The 22,946-nt window shown below is 37.7% G+C and overlaps 1 protein-coding gene across 4 annotated transcripts in view; it reads left to right on the forward strand.

Moving 5' to 3' along the window:
• The first annotated feature begins 20,731 nt into the window (after positions 1–20,731).
• The window catches only part of ROBO1 (roundabout guidance receptor 1), a 451,347-nt gene continuing 449,132 nt past the window's right edge, over positions 20,732–22,946 (forward strand). For all 4 annotated transcript variants that reach the window (XM_040227038.1, XM_040227051.1, XM_040227044.1 and 1 more), the window contains exon 1: positions 20,732–21,068. In XM_040227038.1, the coding sequence (XP_040082972.1) occupies positions 21,014–21,068 (55 nt within the window). In that variant the 5' untranslated portion in view covers positions 20,732–21,013. The remainder of the gene's footprint in view (positions 21,069–22,946) is intronic.

The raw sequence follows: 22,946 nt of genomic DNA on the forward strand, positions 1-22,946 counted from the left end.
CATGTGTTGACACATTTACATGCATTAAAAACAACCTGTATCTAGCAGCATAGATTTTAAGCAATTTACTTGGTAAGTATAAAATCCCTGTGCAGTATACTCATTTTCTGTGACAAATTTTATCAAAATTTATTCCTTCTGAAACAAAAGAAGACTATTTTATTTGAGTAAACAATGGGATTCTTTTATAATATTGATGTTGGGGTTACATGTTTAAATCAACACTACCTCCATATCCTCACTTATCCAGTAACTGATCATGTTTAATTAGATGGCAGCTGCATTTTTGAGGAAAAATGGTTCAGAGAAGAATCAATACAAAATGGCAGAGAAATTTTTGAAATCTGAATAATAGGGCTGAAACAATGATGTAATATTCATACAGAGAAACACTGTTTCCTACAGAATGCCTAAAGTATTTGAGACACAATAAAGATCAATTAAAATTAATTCTGTAAGCATTAGTAAATGTTGTTACAAGAGATATTAAAAGAGAAAATAAGTGAAATAAGTCATCCTACTTTCTGGCCTGACTGAAATCTAGATACATTCAGTTTCTTAGCTTCATTATGTATTTGGTTTCACCCATCAGATTTAATTTTCATTCCCATGAGAACGGAAAGAAACTTTAGATACTCTTTAGAGCCATCTTGATATGTTCCTTCAGAAACACTTCATCGATTTACAGACACAATTTGCTGCACGAACCTGAGAATCTGCAACTTTCCTCTTGATGTGATGCTCTGGAATTTAAAAATTCAATCCCACAGGGCTTTTTAATCACTAAAAAGTTTTCACCCCTCTTGTGTTCAACTTTTCATATCCAGCATACTGTAATGTGAGCCATAGCCAAGATTCTGCCCTGGATAATTCAGTAATTCTTAACAGCTGACTTCAACTTAAAATACCAAATTTGAGGCACACCAGAGGCCTTCTTTCCTTTGGGCCATTATAGAATTCCCAGTCAATGTCATTCTTTTTCAGAATGGGAGAATAAAAGAAACTGATAATTCTATTATACTTGTATTATTCAATAACATACTGACATCATTATCTGATTATTTTAGTCATAAATGTGTTTAAGATTTTAAGGGCTTTTTCCTTGATTTGTACAAGACCATCTACTGAAGAAGTTGAGAACTAAAGAAAATATACTTGATTTATTCAAATGCATAGAGAGTCCTTTCAAAAGCAAAGTATTTCTTTGGGTATGAGATTTAAAAGATATTTATACATGAAAGGCAATACACATTCAAATCTGTCTAACTTGATGTTGAAATTAAAGCAAGTTTATGTTTAGCTCTTTCTGCCATAGAATCAAAGAGTAGGTATCAAGTAGAAGGGAAAGATAGAATAAATTCACAGGCACCATTTTTTACTGAGGGCAACACCCAAACAAAACCCAAAATGTCTTGCTTCTACAAAAGCTTATTTATCTATGTGCTTTATAATAAAAAAAGAGAAAGAAAGGAAAAAGACTAACATTTTTTATTTTTCTTAAATATTTAGAAGTTATCTTAGTAACATGAAGAAATAAACTTTCATAATACCATTTTCTAGTTCTCATATGAAATTTCCATTAATTTAGATTGACTTGGTAACCCAAGTCAAGATTATTAATAGTCACAATTTATAAATATTATTCTGATATTACTAGGAAAAGAAAATACTGCCTCATCCATTTTAAAGAGAATGTTCTTTAAAATACATGAAATATTTTTGAAAAAAGTACATATTAATTTATAAGTAAGTAGGTATCTTTGAAGAACTTGAGTTATTTGAGAGCTTGAAAACTGTGAGATCCCTTAGTCAAATGCATCAGTGGTTGTGGCAGTTTTCTTTGTATTATTCAAGTTGTTTCAGTTCAGTTCAGTCGCTTAGTTGTGTCCGAATCTTTGCGACCCCATGAACCGCAGCACGCCAGGCCTCCCTGTCCATCACCAACTCCCGGAGTTCACTCAGACTCACGTCCATCGAGTCCGTGATGCCATCCAGCCATCTCATCCTCTGTCATCCCCTTCTCCTCCTGCCCCCAATCCCTCCCAGCATCAGAGTCTTTTCCAATGAGTCAACTCTTTGCATGAGGTGGCCAAAGTACTGGAGTTTCAGCTTTAGCATCATTCCTTCCAAAGAAATCCCAGGGTTGATCTCCTTCAGAATGGACTGGTTGGATCTCCTTGCAGTCGAAGGGACTCTCAAGAGTCTTCTCCAATACCACAATTCAAAAGCATCAATTCTTCTGTGCTCAGCCTTCTTCACAGTCCAACTCTCACATCCATACATGACCACAGGAAAAACCATAGCCTTGACTAGACGGACCTTAGTCGGCAAAGTAATGTCTCTGCTTTTGAACATACTATCTAGGTTGGTCATAACTTTCTTCCAAGGAGTAAGCGTCTTTTAATTTCATGGCTGCAGTCACCATCTGCAGTGACATTCAAGTTGTTTAGCAAAAGCTTAATTTCAAGTTGCTATTTTTGAGAATTGATGAATTTTGAACTAGTGTAATACTACAGTAATGTTTTTCTGTTTTATCAATAATGTTCTATAGAAATTAACTAAGTTCTATAAGAGTAATGCACCTACATGAAGTCATTATTCATCATGAGAACTTGCTAACTACTTTAAGAACAGTAAAATAAAACAGTATTTCTCACAAAACCCATAAGATAGAGAAATAGGAAGAAAAAGCATGACTTAAAAGTTGGAAATTAATTATTTTTATAATGTTTATTTTAATAAAAATATAATCATATTGAAAACATTTTAAACTTTTTAAAAGAGCAATAAATATATACTCCTTACCCTAAAATAGCAACTATTGCTATTTTGGTATATTTCAACATAGCTATAATCATACTGCAAATATTATATCTTGATAATTTTTATAATCCTGAAAGTAATACATGTTATAAAGTTTATATAGTATGATGTATACTTTGAAAGTTATTTACTTTCAAAGGTTGATATGTTACAGAATTTTTTCCACATATGCTAGAACATATTTTCCTTTCAAAATGCATTGTCATAGAATACACATAAAATTATTGTTTCATAACTAACTTTCTTCACCCAACAGTATGATACTTCTGTCAGTACAACATTTTTTTCCAATAAAACTACATAATATGCAAACTTTTATTTGTCAGTTTTATCCTAAACAACTAGTAACTTTTGAAGTAACTCAAAACTATTATTTTCAGTGACTGTATACATAGTTTACTTTCTTATCCATTATTTTCTGTTAAAAATGTAGCTCTTCCCTTTTTTTTTTTTAGTTCCAAATTATTTTAATGAATGCTGTCATGGACATCTTTAACTGTATATGGAATGTTTCTTTAGCTTCCCAGAGCTGGAATCGTTAGACTAAAAGGCATGATCATTATAAGACCCTGATATAAATAGATTCCCAGCTTTGTTTCCCCCTTTAAAGGCTGTGAGGTGTCATAAAAGAACATGGGCATGAAGTCAGGCAGACCTACCTGGTTTTTGATCTACAGGCTATTCTGTGTGAATTTGGATGAGTCTTCTATCTCTCTGAATCTCATTTTCCCATGTTCTTGAATTTTAAGATGGAAATTGAATGTGTAGAATGTATATGTATGGAAATACGCATGCATATACATATATTTCCCAGGTGGCTCAGTGGTAAAGGTTTCATTTGCCAATGCAGGAGATGTGTTTTGATCCCTGGGTCAGAAAGCTCCCCTGGAGAAGGAAATGGTAACCCACTCCAGTATTTTTACCTGGAGAATCCCATGGACAGGGGAGCCTGGTGGGCTACATACAGCCTGTTGGGTCGCAAAGTGTTGGACACACAGCTGTCCATAGGATTCTCCAGGCAAGAATACTGGAGTGGGTTGCTGTTTCCTCCTCCAGGGGATCTTCCCAACCCAGGGATCGAACACTACTCTCCTGCACTGCAGGCAGGTTCTTTACCATCTGAGCCGCCTGGCCAAACTCATATATATTTCTAGTGTTTTTATGCAACTCAAATGTGAAAAAATGTAGAGTATCTTCTTTAAAAAAAAAAACAAACAACTCTCATAATTTGGAAAGTATGAAACTTGTTTTCCATCTTACTATTATATTTTCAAGGATGAAACATTTTTTCTCTCAGTTTGTGGAGAACCAAAGACTTCTGGTGACTTACAGACTGTGCTGAAAATGTTTTGTTTTGTTTGGTTTGGGGAAATTTTGAGATGTGCACATATTCTGGAACAGAGGTGGTTAAAGTTATAAAACACCATTTGCTCCAGAAAATTTAAAAAGGATTGACAGTTGTTTTGGCAGGGAAGCGATGGGGAAAATTATCCTCTTGATTCATAATAGACACTGGTTCTGTGGATAAAATAGGAAGGCAGACCTCATGGAATAAAGCCTATTTCAAAGAACCATGACCCAAGTTTTATAAATGTTCCAAAGAAATACACTCATAGAAATGAAAACCAGATTATTTCTACTTATATTGTAGCTGAGAGAAACTATTGAAAATATAAAATAAATCCCAGATTCAAAAATACCAGCCAAATTTTTGAAAAAAGCAAAAGAGATTCAGTGACAACTTTGTTTTAAACTTTTTACTTAAGTATATTTTAGAAATATCAGCAAGTCCCCCTTAATAATAAAATCTACATCTTCTGCCATGGATGGTAGGCTATGCTCTAGAAATGTTTTTTAACTAAATGTAATCAAGCATTAAAGAAGCATGCAGTGCTAAAATGAAACCAGGTAAATTCATAAGTCTATGCCTTTTATGTTCCTTAGGGCCTTGTCACTGTTATTTTTATTAAGGAATTTATGTGTCACTATACACCAATGTTAGTTTTTCTTTAGTGATATGTGAACAGCATATAAATAATCCTTTAAAAGAGAATGAAATGTCCAAGATGAGTCCCTCGTTTAATTAGTAAAGAAGAATTCAGATTAATTTCTAGTTATCTTACACACTTTTACTAAAAATATGTTGAAAATAGTGTTTAAACTAGCTAAAAAGATTTTATTTATAAAAAATACAAGCACTAGTATATCATAGTTTCACTATAAAAATATTCCACAAATGTGCCAACAATGAGAAAATTACATGTATCCTGTAAGTAAATACCCAAAACTCATACCCCAAATAATGAGTCTTGCAATTATCACTTTCAAATCATGAAGTAGAGTTTTTTTTTTTAATTAATGAGTGTTTAGGGTTATATAAAATAATCAAAATATTCAGCTAATATGAAAAATAATTAAAAATCAGCGAACTTTAGGAAATCTAGGAAACATAAGGATTTTTATAAATGTATTGTCTTATTTCCTATCACTCTCATTTATTGTTTTCTTATTTTGCACTGTGCATTTTTCATAGTCTTCTAAGGCCCCCACAAAGATAAAGAGCAGATGGAAAGTCTTTATCAATTTCTAGCCAGCAGAGGGCAACAGAGCGTTGTATACTAAACACCCTCAGCCAATTAAAACAGTTCATAGATTTTTTTTTTTTCCCTCTTGTACAAAGACACAAAGTAAAATATAAAGAGACCTACTGTGAACTTCCATTTCACCAAAATGTGGATGTGGATGTGAGTGTATGTGTTTTGAATTTTAAATTATGTTTTGGATAATTTACCTATGGTAGATTAACAATCCAAAATTAATCCAAGGAAACATACATGAAATAAGAAATATCTTAGTGGAAGATGTTATCAAGTCTTTCAGAGGAACTTCAAAAACTACAAATTCCCAATATTTGTAATGAGGTTTCTATCAAAAAATCATATTACCAATTATAGGGGCAAAATAGCAAAAAGAATTATCTTTGAGTTAAAAGAATCCCTCTCATCTCATTTATGGTTTTGAAATAAATAGTTACCCAGTACTTATCCTAAGCTTCATGTTTTAAACTCAGTTTATTATATTCTTATATTAGTTATTGTTTCAAAATAATTTTATGAGGGACTAATGACATTTACCTAAAGAGTATGTGAAGATTATATATATGCAATATAAGGATACATGACAAAAATCTAATTTAAAAACAAGTGATATTTTCTCTCAAGGTTAAATCAGTTCTGAAGTTTTTTGCCACTCCTTCCTATGTATAAGAAAGTTAATTTATTCGATACATATCACTATTATAATGTCATGAAAAATCTCTCCAGACCTCCCAGCGTTAACTGACTGATTCTTTGATTCTAGAAGCTATTGTTTCCCACCCTTAAGTCTCACCTACCCACAAACAGATAAGCATTAAAAAGCTCTCTTTATGACACCTAAATATAGACATTGAATACTTTCTTTTCGTTCTCTTGACTGCATACCCTTTATAAGCCTGGCTGTATGTTTCTGAACTCATTATGAAATATTACTTTAAACAGATTTTACTATTTTGTCAGAGAAATAAAATGGAAACATATACATCTTTTAAATTCTAAGTTTCCTTGGTTGTTTGTGAAGTCATATTTATGTATTCTCATAGCATTGAAGAGCAGATATACTTTAAGGATATTACTGTAATAATATTTGAGCACCATTGGACCATCACATTTCAGATATACCATGGCAACTTTAATTTTATTAATAGCATATACTTCACTAAGGCTGTTCAAAAATAGGTCACCACTGATGTGCTATTAGTTAAGAATATGGTTTCTAAGTACAACATTAATTTGAAATTCGTTATGCTAGAACTTTATTATATGTAGATGTCTTTTAAACTGTACTTATGGCTTGACAAGCAATCTTTCAAACCATAGCCCTTTTATGCTTTGCTTTATTTGTTTTAAAGTTTTCAGTTGTGTCCTACCAACTGTAAACTTAATCTTGAGGCTCCCAGGATAGTGCTCTTTTTTTTCCACAAGAAAATCACAACAATAATTTCCAATTGATATTAAATATTTGCTTTCTCTATTCCAAGCACTGTGCTAAGCACTTTTTGCATATTATGTTTCAATACTTGCAACCCTCCTGTAAGGTAAGAACAATTATTCGCTTTACTTAATATAAAAGGGAAAAGGTCTTAGACATCTTAGGAGATATGACCATGGTCACCCTGTAGTCAGTGGCAGAACTCTCCATGCATTTTAGAAACAAATACAGTGCCTTATTAGTCATTATTCTAAGTATGCACCAAACTCTATCACTATTCTTGCTCCAAACAGCAAAGTTTAAATAAACACTGTGGTGGAGGTAGTTTAGTCTCTAAGTTATGTCAGACTCTTGAGACCTCATGGATGGTAGCCCACCAGGCTCCTCTGTCCCTGGGATTTCCCAGGCAAGAATACTGGGGTGGGTAGCCATTTCCTCCTCCAGGGAATCTTCCCCACCCAGGGATCAAACCCACATCTCTTAGGTCTCCCCCATTGTACATGGATTCTTCACAGCTGAGCCACCAGAGAATAAACACCAAATGCTCTTAAATTTGAATTTGCCTCAGACATTCCTTTATCTTGTAGTTCACTAGATGATGAGTAGCTTAAATATGTTATATATCTATTTTTTCCTAAAGACATAAATGAAAGTATATACACTCTGGAACATATAACTGTTCCCATATGCTCATGTCTGCACAATAAGCCCATGAATGCCTATTGCAAGCTTTGTAGCACTTAGGAGCTATCACCATGGAAATTTTCGGATCACTTCTCTGTAACTCATGTTTCATTAGTGAAAGTCACAGTCGTGTCCAGCTCTTTGCGACCCCAAGGACTATATGAAATTCTCCAAGCCAAAATGCTGGAGTGGTTAGCCTTTCTCTTCTCCAGGGGATCTTCCCAACCCAGGGATCCAACCCAGGTCTCCCACATTGCAGGCAGATTCTTTACCAACTGAGCCACAAGGGAAGCCCAAGAATACTGGAGTGGGTAGCCTATCCCTTCTCCAGCGGATCTTCCCCACCCAGGAACTGAACTGGGTCTCCTGCATTGCAGGTGGATTCTTTACCAACTGAATATGAGGGAAACCCTATTTTGTATAGTATAAGTCATATTTCATTAAGTCCACACCAACTCAAAGCTTTACACTTTGCCTTTACTTCCAATCATCTTTCTTACTCTATTAATTCCAAGTTTATGTAGAATAAGTAACATATTATTGAAAAAAATGCCTCTTTATGTAAGATCTAAATTTCAATTTATCAGAAGAATGTAATTAAATTTTCTTTTTAAAGATATATAAACATTTAGTAATGCTTTGGGCTATGTTTACATAAAATTTTACAATATTTTCCTATACAGTAAGGTTTACAGCAGAGCTTGCCTAGTAACTTTAAAACCTAACTGTACCTCATTAATAAGATACATTTCCACTAAGTTATTTCATCCTTTCAAGGGAAAAAATTTCCCTCTAAAGGAATTCGACTGGAAGAGTGTTTCTCAGTCTTGATGCCATTAATATTTTGGGCCAGATCATTCTTGGATTTGGGTGGGGAACTGTCCTGTGTAACACTGAGATGTTTAGCAGCAGTCTTTGCATTTAGACACTTGATGACAGCGGTACTTTTCTCCTCCTCCGCACAGTTGTGACAACCACAGAAGTCCCTAGACATTGCCGAGTATCCTCTGAGTCAGGGAAAGAGGACAAAAATGGCCCCAAGTGAGAACTCTGAAACAGAGAAACTCTCCTAGGAATAGCCTATTTTCCTTTCAGAACTGGAGAGATTAAGCAAGAAAAGCATGAAGGCCAGATATCCGCATTTAGACTTTCTTTGTATTCCTCTCTTAGTCTAGCTGAGTATTTCCTAAAACTGAAGAATACTGTAGGAAAGTGAAGCACAAAGTTGTGTTCCACGTACATACTTTGATATGAGCTATAAATACCATTGGTGAACAAGTCAGAAGTCATTACTACCACTAGGGAGTTTATAAGTGGAGTTTATAAGAATATAGCAATCGTAAACGATATATAGATATGTAAATATATATATATATTTCACAGCAATTATGTTTGATCAGTGCTATGGAGAAACAGTCAAAGTTTTTTTAAGCATTTTACAGAGACACCTCTGAACTATTGAGGAAGATGGGAAATACAGTTTGGGAAGGCTTTTGAGGGAGGAGACTTTCGTTAGAGACTTAAGGATGAGTATGAAGTATCCAGGGGAAATCTGGGCTAAAAGGCAAGCTCTTCAGACTGTGTTCTGCTCTCTTAATCACATAGTTTCCACCTGGAAAACACATTTGATGATGTTCTAGAATGTATAAACATGTCTAAAGAAACACCTCTATATTCATTATCACCTTTTCAAGTATTCTTCGTGTTGTAAAATATTAAAGAGAAAAGATCAGAAAAAAATCTAGTATAGTGAATAATCTGATTTATTAAGCTTTGCCAAGTATTCTGTATATTTCTGTATGAGTTAAACAGAATTGACCAAAAAAAAAAAAAAATCACAGTTATTTAAAACAGATGGATTTGCCAGATAAAGATCTGATTTTTAAGTGGTAAGATTACTGCCCTCAAGAAATGATGACATTACATCTTCAGTCACTAAGGCATCCAGTATGAGACATAATGTCTTTCCTTTAATTATTTTAACTTTATAGTTCATATTTTTGGCAGGAAAGCTAGGATAATTAAATTTTCAGGCTCCTATTGCACAATTAGTCACACATGGAATTTAGAGGAAAATAAAGAAATAGGTGATGTTGACTGAAACAAAGTGATTTGGATAAAGTAAGATACACATTACACCTCTAGGTTGATTCCTATTTAGACATTTAAGTATGATCACATTATGGTCACTGTCAATATAATTATTATAAACAAATGTTTAATAATCTCCTGCCATCAGGAAAGACAAATGAGTAAAATAGTAAATTGGGCTTAAATTTATATTTTTCCAAAAGATAATTGCTTAGAAAAGCCTTATGTCTTGATTTATTGTCCTTGCTAAAAGAAAAACATTTACTTTTTGCTGTGAAATTCAAACATACTTGTGAAATACAAACTTTTTATTTTTAAATCAGTTCTAATGAAAGGAAAAGCACCCCTTGAACAAACAAAATTATCCTACTGGGAAAAAGTTAAAATTTCAGGTGTTAGGAATTGTTTAATAATAGTTATTCATTGTTGTCTATGATGCTTGACTCCTAAGGCATGTTGATTCTAAGACCATTTGCAATCTGCATGGTAACTCGAAAAACAATTGAGTCACTTAAAACATGGGGCATGTGTTGCCTCAATAAAATATCAATGATTAAAATGAAACTAATTAACAATTTAACTAGTTAGACAACATCTTAATATCATTTTTTAAAGTAGATTCTACGCACCTTAATGGCAATTGAAAATAATTATCTAACCATCAAAGATTAGTTATATATATTTTCATAAAATTATATGATGGAATTTTACTTCACTTTTTAATGAGGGTGTTGAAGAATATTTAATGACAGAAGAAATTTTATGACATAAAAAATTGAGTGAAAATGTAGGTAACATAGCAGTTTTAGAATATTGTTCCATATTGTAAGAATAAAAGTCTATACATGAAGAACAAACAAATGAAAAAAAAAGAAAGGGCTATAATAAAATGTTGATTGCATATGTGATTGTACTTGAGAGTTATTGCAAATTTTATTTCTTGCATTTCCAAATGTTCTAAAAATATATTCCTCTGATATTTTGAAGAAAAATAAATAAAATCTCATTAGAACCAATTAGCATCTGAATACAGGGATGCAAGCTATATGACTTTCAGTATGCACTTAAATAATATTTGTGGAAAATACTGACATGCTAAATTAGTAAAAAAAATTTTTTTAAACTTTGTAGTTGAAACACTGTAAGAAAAAAATAAAGTTTAGAAATCCTTGAATGAATAGAATAATTTTTGTATGATGTTTTTGTAAGGTTGTTTTACTGGCTTCAGCAAACATCTGTTTTATTTCAAAGATACCCATATGATACATAAATGCAACAAGATATGTACTGTGCCAGTGAAATTCTACCTTCTAGGTGTAGTAAAGCAGCTTTAAAGTAGTATATCGTGATAGGAAATCGAGAAGGTGAGATTAGATCAAATCAACAAAGACTTTCAGTTAGAATAATGGAATTGGATTATTTCTTTTGGAATGTGGCCAGGATGTTAGAAAGGAGGTGATTAAACTCTTAGGAAAATATATAATTATCCTTGTTAAGACAGTAGGTTTACATTTCATGTTAATTTTCAACAGCAGTTTGTTTCTCAGAGACAATTGTAGGATATGGCTTTAGTATTTATTTGTAAGAATGAGCACCTCATATTTAGAATCCTAGTTATTACAGGCCAGTTCTATTAAATACTAAATCCTTAATTGAACTTTTCAAATGAGAAGTCATTTTCCATAAAAGAAACATACTATATAGGCTGTAAAACAAATAACATAAAACTTTCAGTATGGTATGAAAGTGAAAGTGGTGTCCGACTCTCTGTGACCCCATGGACTGGGGAATTCTCCAGGCGAGAATACTGGAGTGGGCAGCCTATCCCTTCTCCAGCAGATCTTCCCGACCCAGGAATCGAACCGGGGCCTCCTGCATTGCAGGCAGATTCTTTACCAACTGAGGTATTAGGGAAGCCCCTATAATACTATAATTTAATAGCATTATTATTTATGATTAACTTGGATACTTTTTTTTCAAAAGTTATTATAGTATTAAACATTTAGGCCTACTTTTTATTTACTATCTCAGAAAGTTACCTGTAAATAGGGAACTGTAATAGAATTTTAAAATGTATTTCAAGTCAACATAATGCATTTTTAATGCACTGATTAAAATAACTGTTAGAATCTAGGTAAAATACTATTCAGAATAAACAAAGCAGCAGGTGGGACTAAATATAACGAATGTACAAAATGAGACATAAATCCTTACATATGTACCTCAATCCTCTAAATACTTATTGAATGGATTTTTTAAGAAGCGGGGAAAAACCAAAAACATTGAACAGTTTTGTACAACACATCTGCAGAATTAAACATAATGTAAATTACTTACAAACTAGTCAGTTCGTGTTCAAATTGTAAGCCTGTAGAGTGTGACATTCAGCTGCACAGCTGTTAACTATGATGCCAATTTAAGAGAATTTTAATTCCTGATTCGAATAGTATACACTTGGTTCCAGATATATCTGGAAGTCAAAAACCAAAAGACAGCAAGTTTTATGGTAAGATATTAATACATATCCATCTTTATATCTTTCAATATATTCTGAATGAGTTAACAAACTTGTAGTATGTATTTTTCCATGCCTTCTCCTTAAAGAGAAACATAAAAACCCTTTGAACACTTTAGAAATAAAATAAAATTTAAACACCTAAATTCCATATAGAAGCAAAAGTAGTACAGATGCGTATGTCACTCAGTTTTTTATTCCAGAATGAAAGTAGATCTTTAAATGAACAAAACAAAATTTACACATCAATGGCTTCCTCAAGCTGGAACCAAATCCATAGAAAAAACATTAAACAGCAATTTTTATTAGTATTTCACAATCTAGCATGGGGATAAGATCCAGGGAGCCAAAGTTCAAATCTGTGTTTAGTCTCATGTTAGTTAAATGTTTAACATCTTCTGATGTATAAAATAGGATAATAGTATAGTAGTAATTGATCTACTAATACACTTTTGAGAATTTAAATGAATTAGAATACATAAAATTCTTAGAACAGTACCGCTAGCGCATAATGTTATGTAAATGTTGGCTGTTGTTAGTTTTATTCTGTTAGGAAATGGGGATTTTAAAAAGTTATGGTTCTTATATTCCTGAAGATAAAACAGAAATATGTAAAACTCTCTATATAATCTAGGAGTAATATAATATGAATTGTATTATACCACATCTAGTGATCGACAGTATTCTAAATCTAGAGAATCTTGACCAAAAATTTTTGATTAACCTATTCTTGTGGAAAGAAATCTCCAGTGATTTAGAGGGCTGGGTTCTAGTTTTGAGTAAAACACTAAAGGTGGGAAAGTCAGTTTCTTTGAACTTTAGGTTTCTCATTTATGAAAATTTAATCGTGAAGGTCACTTCCAGTTTGAATGTTATATACTTTAAACTCAGACTCCAATCTCTTTGTTTTCAAATAACCTGGCCCAAATCAGCATGTGTCTACTTAGTCAGAACCTTGACTTTCAAGTTGTTGAAGTCCACTGAGAAACATCAACCCAGGGTCTCACCTTCATGTTACTTCTCTGTTAGTTGAAGTGGATAAATGATTGAACCATATATAGCTGAAAAAAGATACTTTAGAACTACAGAAATAGGTTATTAAGGAAGCATTTTTTCAAAAAATATATTAACAAACAATGAAATAAGACTCATTCATTCATTTAGTCGTTCAACAAACATCTGAGTGCTGACAAGTTACCAGAGAGTGTTTGGGATGCTGGGAATAAAAATCTCTGACCTCACAGAACATTCTAAGAGGAGTGAGTCAGTCAATAAAAATAAATAAGGACATATGTAGTGTCTTAGATGGAGATAAGTGCTCTGGAGGAAACAAAACAAAACAAAACAGAAAAACAAGCATGAAAGCATATCACATAAAAATGTACTTTTAAAGTTGGTGGTCAGAAAAAGCCTCCCTGAGAAGGTGTGATTTTATGAAAACCCGAGAGAGGAAAGACAGTAGGTTTGCTGATGTGTGGAGCTAAGTGTTCCAGCCAGAGCAAGTGCAAAATCTCTCATGCTGTGGTTGCCTGATAACATTCTAGGAATAGTTTAGACACTGTTGTGGTGAAGCAAGTGAGCAGAGGCAAGTACATGGGGAAGGAGATGCTGTCAGGACATTGGGAGAGCAGCTCTCGTGAAGCCTTGTAGGTTTCTGAAAAGAGTAGGCTGTCACTTTAGGTGAGATGGTAAACCACTGGAGAGTTTTGAGCAGAAGCTTGTATTTGAACCAGCTTGGTTTGAACCAAAGTGCTTTTTTTCCCCCCCATGCATTTTGGTTCAAAACAATTTGGGTTCAAATATAAGGTCCATGGCTTCTGGGCCTCAGAACTTTGAGTTAATGATTTATTCTTTCATCCCTGTCTCTAAATTAGGATGATAATACCACTTCATGTGATTGTGGTGAGTATTAGATCAGATAACATTTGTAAAGTGCCCCAAATGTTGCCTTCAGTCAATCTACTTCCCAGTGTCCCCTCCTTTAGCTGAAAAAAACTTACTATCTGTTAGTATTAAAGGATTAAACCCTAGTGAGACCCATTTTGCTAATAGTTAGGGTCCCAGGTTCCATCAGAACGACTTAGCAACAGAGCATCTTGTAGTTTAGTTGCTAAGCCATGTTTGACTCTTTTGTGACCTCATGGACTGTAGCCCACCAGGCTTCTCTGTCCATGGGATTTTCCAGGCAAGAATACTGGAGTGAGTGTCCATTTCCTACTCTAGGGGATCTTGCTGACCCCGGAATCAAACTCACATCTCCTACATCTCCTGCATTAGCAGAGCAGATTCTTTACCACTGAGACACCAGGGAAGTCCAAAAGAGCACCTAGTTGTAGAGTATCTACAATGTCTCCAAGATGCTAAGATGCAAAAAGGCAAACACAGTCACAGTAATTCCATAGTGAAAGCCAGTATATCATAGTTTATGTTTTTAAATGAGACTTAGAGACCCCTAGTGACACTGGGGCACGAGATTAGGTGAAGCCTAAGGAGTTCTATTCCACATTTTCCTAGATTGAAAACCCTGACAGTGCCTTAAGTCTTTCACTAAGTGAAGACTGGTAAACCATGAGATCTCTTCTGCCTGTTTCCTGGTTTGGAGCCTTCCCTGGTGGCTCAGGTGGTAAAGAATCTGCCTGCAGGAGACCTGGGTTCCATCACTGGGTTGGGAAGAGCCTCTGGAGAAGGTACCCACTCCAGTATTCTTGCCTGGAAAATCCCATGGTCAGAGGAGCCTGGTGGACTATAGTCTATAGGGTTGCAAAGAGTCAGATAGAACTGAGAAACTAGCACTTGAACTATCCCCCTCCACCCCCCCCCCCCACACACACTAAATCCCTAAATAAGTGAAGACAGATAACCCAGGGAATCTCTTATCCCTATGGTTCCTGGTTTGGGGCCTATAATTACCCATTCTAAATAACAGAGAAGCAAACAAACAAAAACAATACCATTAAAATGTGCCCTATGCACATTTAAAAGAAAACATTCTGGTAATTTTATGCTCTTTCATGAACAGAATAAAGTTACACATATTTAAAAATTCTACCTTGCATCCTCTTTTCTTTCCCTTTCTTTCTCTTTTCCTTCTTTCCCCTTCCTCCCTTTCTTCTTCTCTTTCTCTTTCATTATTCTAATCCTAAATTTCCTTGAACTCCTATTGCATGTAAAATCTATACCAACCATATGTGATTTATTACATGTGACTTGCTGATATCACATATGGCACTTAGAATCAGGAAGTATTGAGCACTTAAAAAAATAAGGTTTTCTGTAGGTAACTATCATAAGTTGTTTAGTGGGGAAAACGAAAGCTTTTAATTTTCAGGAGTGGGAGATTAGAGACATTACTACAAGGGCAGCATGGTCTATACTGAGCAATGTTTACTACAGAGACAGGGCGTTTCAAAGTATGGTAGATGTTCCAACAGATATGTGTCTATTCTCCTTTATTGGGGTTATTTTAGGTTACTTTCTTAAATGGGACTTCTGTTATATATCCAAACTTAGACTGAATCCAAATATTCAGATATTGAATTATTCAAATATTCAGTGTAGTTCATCAGTTTATATACTAGAAACAGCACAGATTATTTGGCAATTTTGTATAAAAGTTGCTAATGTAGCTGTGGTACTCTGAGAGGCTGTACAGCCTGGCCTTGGTAAGTATCAGGCTGCTTCTCATCAGAATTCCTGGAATTTCACCTTGCATCTCAGGCTTATTCTGGTTTCTGGCTTCCTGGTAAGGTGGAAGAGAGAGAAATGTTATGGTTTGTATTTCCCTTAAGAACTCAACTGGGCTCCTCCTGATTGGGGGAACTGATGAATCGCTACAAAGATCCTCGGAGTTTTGTTATTTCCTGAGTTCCTATAACTATCCTTGTGAAAGACAAAATCAGATCAGACTGACTCAATATTTCTTTATTGCTCTAGAATGTTGAATGTCAAAGAAGCTCCTATTTACAGAACTCTGTCTCTCAGTCGTGTCTGACCCCATAGACTGTAGCCCACCAGGTTCCTCTGTCCATGGGGATTCTCCAGGCAAGAATACTAGACTGGGTAGCCTATTCCTTCTCCAGGGGATTTTCCTGACACAGGAATTGAACCAGGGTCTCGTGCATTGCAAGTGGATTCTTTACCAGCTGAGCTGCCAGGGAAGCCTTCATTTAAAAAGACTACTGGAATGTATTACTTTCAGGCTTTCCTTGCAATTCTTATTTTAGAGCGCTTGAATTTCATAAGCTTTAAATGATCAGAATTGTCTAAATGGAACTTGAGAATCCACAACTCCTTTAGAGCATGGTGATCAGAATAGAGCTTCTAAGTGCAAATTACAACATGTTCTTTTTACCTTGATCTTTGTGTTCCAACCAATCAGCCTGGAATGAGTCAGAGTTCTCTTCTATGTATCAGCGCTGCCTGAAGACCTGTCATTTGTGGGCACCATGTCCATGTGTACACACACATTTGCACACTAGTCATACAGACACAATGATTATTTCATGCATTGTCCTAGTAACTTAATGTGCAGGAGTGGAAATGAGAAGGTGACAAGTTGCTATGATTCACCCACCTCCAGGAATGTACGGAGCTGTCGTTTAATCCCAGAGACACTAGTTTTTATTCTTCCTATAGGTTCCACCCTGGAGTCTGTGTAGCTCCCTGTATAAAAGCTTTGAGAGCCTGAGGAATTGGTTTCTCTTTGAATCTTGCCTCTACAGAACCCTTTAATGTTTCCTGCAGGTAGATAATGTTCACTATGTTTGTTTGTATGAGTAAGTGAGGGAGTGAAAGAAGTTATGAAAGTTCTCAGGTACCATTAGTTTGACTTGTTACAGAGTCTTTATACTTTCTGAATACAAATTCTTGCCTTCAGGTATCACCTTTACTGATACAGTTGACAGAAAAGTACACTTTGGATGAGGCAGGGAAAGCAGAGAGGATCAGCATATATAAGCTGGTGATGAGGACCCTCATGGTGGCGGGTGGCGGGGGGCAGGCAGCTGGCCAAAAGTTAGCTCCCAGAGGATTCTTTCTGCTGACTCCTCCAGGTAGTATAGCCTCTAGGAGTAGCAAAAAGGAGCCTGGTGGTGGGTGGGAGGATGTTGTTGCTAACTGAAGTTGAGAAATAAAAGGATAAATGGGAGTATTAATATGGTTTCCTTTCAATGACAATGAGATAAATGGTAAAGGAAAATTTGAAAAACTTTAGCAAATTTCTGGAGACCAGGAGATTCACCTTGGGAAAACGATACAAGTGTGGGATTCTTGTGGGATACAAGTGGGATTCTCGTGGGAAACAATACATGTGGCATTCTTACACATATTTTACTTTACATTTAGAAGCATACATCCTTTATTAAATTCAAATCTTTATTTTAAAATGCACTCAGATACTATGAGGATCTGAAGAATTTCTCTCCCTCTCTCTCTTTCTCAAGTACCATGCTTTAGGTTATTTATTTTCTATTACTAGGTAAGCTTATCTTAAAAGCAGGTTTAGCCCAAGGGGAGAAAGAAAAGACATATTCTATGTTTCTCACTAAATATCCTTTCACAAAGCCTGAATCAATGTATGTTTTTCAGCATTTACTGCACATTCTTCTTCTTTTTTTTTTTTTTTTTTTATTGCTGGAAAGGTTTTGGCTGGAGTCTTTGAATTCTTATCTCCAGCCTGTTTACTGAATTTTCAGTCAGCTTTCTCAGGATTAAACTATCTTTCACTTTCAGAGATAGGTGCTGTGAACCAGAGTTTCTTTGTACAAAATCCTGTTCCAAGGTCATTGGTTGCAGCATCAGCAACTAAAATGAATGTATGATTCACTTTTAAAACTGTATCTTTTGTTAGGTAATGCATGTACTCACTTTAAAACATGTACAACAGTATTTAGAAAAGCATAAATCCATTCCCATCTCTCCATCTATCATGCATTCTCTTTTCCAGAGTCAATCACTGAAAGCAGGTTCTGGTATTTCCTGATAGATGACAAATAAGCATCTTGAACTTCTTATAAATAACTTGGCACATAATAATTTATTGAGAAGTATAACAGTGGTAAAGAACCCGCCTGCCAATGCAGGAGGCATAAGAGACATGTGTTCCATCCCGAGTCGGAAAAATCCCCTGGAGAAGGGCATGGCAACCCATTCCAGATTCTTGCCTGGAGAATCCCATAGACAGAGGAGCCTGGCAGGCTACGGTCCATTGGGTCACAAAGAGTTGGACATGACTGAAGCAACTTAGCACGCACACGCACATAACAGCCCTAAATACCAATGCTGTTGTTGTTCAGTTGCTAAACCCTGTCGGACTCTTTGTGACCCCATGGACTATGCCAGGCACCCCTGTCCTTCACTATCTCCTGGAGTTTGCTCAAACTCATGTTCATTGAGTCAATGATGCCATCCAACCATCTAATCCTCTGCTGCCTTCTTCTCTCTTGCCCTCAATCTTTCCCAGCATCAGAGTCTTTTCCAATGAGTTGTCTCTTTGCATCAGATAGCCAAAGTATTGGTACCAGTATCTACCATTTATTGGGCACTCACCATGTCTTTGGAGAAGGACATGGCAACCCCTTCCAGTATTCTTGAGTGGAGAAGCCCATGGACAGAGAAGCCTCGTGGCTAAAGTCCATAGGGTCGCAAAGAGTTGGACACCACTGAAGCGACTTAGCACGGAGGCAACTTCCCTTGTGGCTCAGCTGATAAAGAATCTACCTGTGATGGGGAGACCTGGGTTTGATTCCTAGGTTGGGAGGAGGATCCCCTAGAGAAGGGAGTGGCTGCCCACTGCAGTATTCAGTCCATGGGGTCACAAAGAGTCGGACATGACTGACTTTCACTTCACTTCACCACGTCTTGGGTGGTTTTTGTATAGTGTGTTTTTTAACAGAAAGGAAGAAAAATGAATGAGTGAATGAATGAATGCAATAACACCCATCAAATGTGATAGGTTTGTTTTGCTTTGGATTTGTGAATATCTCAAGAGTTTCTGTTTCAGAAAGGAAAACGGAGATCTGGCCTGGTAACCGAGATAATAACTGGTTGGTTAGTATTTTAGGGTGAGGTGCATGGGATGTTAAAGCCCACACCTTTTGGTTTTGAAACACCGAATGGCTTCTTCTATAAGCACAAACTCCAGAGTAGTCAAGAATGTTTTTTGCGTATTTCCTCTTCCTTAGTTACCTCCCCATGGTTAGCATTCTGAAACTGAGAGTCAATAAAGTTGAAGGAGAGGTATTTGGTTACAAAAAAAAAAAAAAAAAAAGGTCCCCAGGACCCACCCCTGCTCCCCTCGAGGACTTGGATGGTCTTTCTACAAGAGCCTCAACGACCACAGTGTAAAATAAACTGATTTTTGTAATACAGTGCCCATCTCCTGATACATTTTACGTAGTTATTTCCCTGCTTCCTATCCCAAAGGTTCGTTTGCCCATATTTGATTTTTTTTTTTTTTCTGTTTTAATGGGAATAGGGAAGGGTGAATACAGAGTTATCTGAGAGTTCATCCAACTCCTGGAAGCGGTAGGGAAGAGGTTAAGCTGGACCGGAGGATTTTTGAAGTCTTTGGCTGGGAGATTCCATTTGGAGAAAGGTGCAGGGGAGCCAGGGGTGGCAAGAGAAACAAGGCAAGTTCCCATTCGCTCGGATTTGTGATCCTGAGCAATTTGATTTCTCACCTGAGGGCGCAGTCGGGCACCCTGGCTCGTGGATGGAAATATTAACAAGCAGAACTTGCCAGGGAGGCGTCTGGAGAGTGTAACCTGACGCATGGAAAGGACCGCGCGGCCCCTTTAAGTGTTCTCGGGCCGGGAAAGAGAGGGAGGAAACTGGGAGCCGCGGGGAAGGTGGGGGAAACCCACAAACGACCGAGCCAGAGAAGGGGCAGCGTGAGAGCAGAAACTTCAGACGTTGCTGATCCCGGCGGAGCTCGGGTGAGCCGCGGCGGCCGTCACTCCCACCCGCAGCGGCACGCTCCTCACCCCTCTCCGCTACCCCGGGGAGGTCCGGGAGCTGCCTCCCTGCCGCTACCACGAGCCTGGGCTGCGGGTAGCCGCCGCTTGGAACTTTGGGCTCCAGCGTCCCAGCCGCGGAGAGTTCGGGGTGCTTTGCGCGCACGCCCCAGCGGCGAGGGGTCTGAGGGATGGTGAGCGCAGCTCTGGGCTGGGAGCGCCCGGGAGGCGTGAGTGTGTCCGCGGACCGGCTGCCGTCCTTAGTGCCCTCCGCATCCCCCAAGTGATGGGAACAAGGGCCCGCCCAGGGAACCGCTGTCGCCGTACCGCCCCCTTGCTCGCCCCCAGCGCGCGGAGTCACCCAGGCACACCCCCGGCACCCTGTGCCTGCTCTCCAGAAGTGCTGCCGCTGCCTTTGCCGCCGGCGCGGGTGGCCAGCTGTTGACTGGGCTCGCCGATAGACGGAGAAGCACTTTTCGGCTCGCCCTAATACGTTCTCACACCCCAACTTTGCCGCCGCGCCGGCCCTCGCCGCGGCGCTCGGGCGCACAGTGTGGGGGCGCACGCCGGGAGGCTTGGAGAGATCGAGGAGGAAGGAAACCGCACAACTGCTCTTCTGCTTCGGCTCTTTGTTGTTCGCTTTGGATGGTCCTTGGAAGTGGCCGAGCCGCCTCGGAAACCCTGGCGCCAGAGAAGGCAAACCTTGGAATCCTTAGTCTGCAAAGGGCTCTGAGATATTGACAAGCGTCCGGAAAGGTGGACCAGTAATTGCCCTGAAAAGTCCTGGCGGATTGACCCACGTTGCTTATATTAAGCCTTTGTGTGCAGTGTGTGTGGTGTGTGGCTTCATAAATTTGGGGACCTCATTTTTACCCCCTCCTCTTGGCATGAGACTGTATGCAGGATCCACCCAAGGACAATGATCGCGGAGCCTGCTCACTTTTACCTCTTTGGATTCATATGTCTCTGTTCAGGTAACCCCGCGTCGTCTTTCTTCACCCTTCATTCCCCCCTTGCACGCCTTCTCTCCACTTTCCCGAATCAACCCCGAGCTGAATTTTGGCGACCTCTGCCTCCTTCCAAGGCCGGAGGGGCCCGACCCCTGGCAGGAATTTTAGACGTAAGGGTTCTTAGATGGTACTTTGTGCTGTCCTTACTCCCCCATCCCCCAAGACCCTCCAAGCCTTTTTGCAGACCTAGGCCTTTTGCCAAGTTCGAGGCACGCCCAGATCTCCGGGCAAACGCACGTCTGAGCCCGGGGTGGAAGAGACAGCGGGTGGCGGTGAGCTTGGGCCCGAGGATGAGCCAAAGTCAGTCCGATGGCTCGGCCGCGTCCCTGGGGAAGGGAGCTGTGCGCCCAGGGAGCGATAGCCCAGAAACCCGTCAGGATTTCTGAACCTGGTCGTGCTATTCGCCCCTCCTCTTCCGAGCAAACGGGTTATTAGTAGTTGTTTTATGTAACCAAAGTCTGTAATTAAATTCAATGCTGAAGAAACTTCAGGAAATAACTCCTTCTTACGGTAGGATATAAACTAGCCACTCTGGCTGGCTGAGTTTAGAAGGGAAACAGGCGGTTGCAAGTATCAGAAAGGGAACACTTAGTTGCCTGGGAATATTCATTGGCAAGGGAAAACTGAAGGCTGGGTTTAGGATTTGGGGGATTCATTATATAGTATGGAAACTCTTCATATGAACCGTTGGAAGGATGCTGCAGTGGGGTACGTCTGACCTTAAGAGTATACAATGCATCTACACTTACCAAGAGTTTTCTGACACTCCCTAAGAAACTTTTAGTATGGGGAAACAGAGCCACGACTCAACTTTTCTTTCTTTCTTTTGGTAGATTCTGGTTTCAATCAAGGATCCGATTTCAGGCCTTAAAACACACCACACACACTCACACTGCACCACACACACACACACACACACACACACACGCACTGCACCTCAGGGAATTTTTTATAGTCCTGTACTGAGCTTCAAGTTGCATCAAGGCCTGTAGGTTAGAGTCACTCAGTTTCTGTGATTATGAAACAGTTTTGGAAGGTTGGTTTGAGATTTTTGTGGTCTATGGCTATAGTGTATTTTGAAGAAGGATTTTACTTAAGGAAATATGTAAAAGAAAAACATACATCAGCCAAATGATAGCGAATAAACCCTTAAAATAGTTTCAGCCCACGAGATATGCTTTCTGACTAAAAGAAACCTTTGCAATGAAACTAAATGAGGAATTCGTTAAATTGTTACTCCTTTGAAGAAAACAAAAAAACTGAAGTTTTCATGTATGTCACGGTGGAAGATGAATAGATGAAACCAACTCTTTGGGGCCACCTCTTCTTACTTCAGTTTCCCCGTTCTCTACTGTAGTTTTTTTTTTTCTTCTTCTTAGTTTGCAGGTCTGAATGATTGAAAAGTTCCCCACCCTCACGACCTGGCGAGGATGCAAATCAGAAACATTCAGATCTGATCTCTATTTGTCTGTCTTTGCTGCGTCTCCCCCTAGTTTAATTTACAGCTTCAGATACCTTTGAGGTTTTTGTTGATTCACCTTCTCAGTTAAAGTTTATTCACGTGTGTAAAGTGAAGTGTCAGTGTGATAAATGACTGGAGAGCCAGATTACTGAAGATAGGAGGATTAATGGTCATTAGTCACTGTTTGAGCTGAGTTTGTATATGTTGGGACATTTTATCATGGCTGTAGATTAAAGATAGGGTCACACTAATAGGGTCTCACTGAAAGCTGGTCACATCAGCTTGGGAATTCTCTGTCTTCACTTGGAAAAATATCTTGGAGTGTGTGTACTGTCCTCTCAGATTTTGTAATTTGATGAGTACCTAGTATCGGAGATTTG

Source organism: Oryx dammah, unplaced genomic scaffold (assembly GCF_014754425.2).
Source record: "Oryx dammah isolate SB20612 unplaced genomic scaffold, SCBI_Odam_1.1 HiC_scaffold_2, whole genome shotgun sequence".
NCBI classification, from domain to species: Eukaryota; Metazoa; Chordata; class Mammalia; order Artiodactyla; family Bovidae; genus Oryx; species Oryx dammah.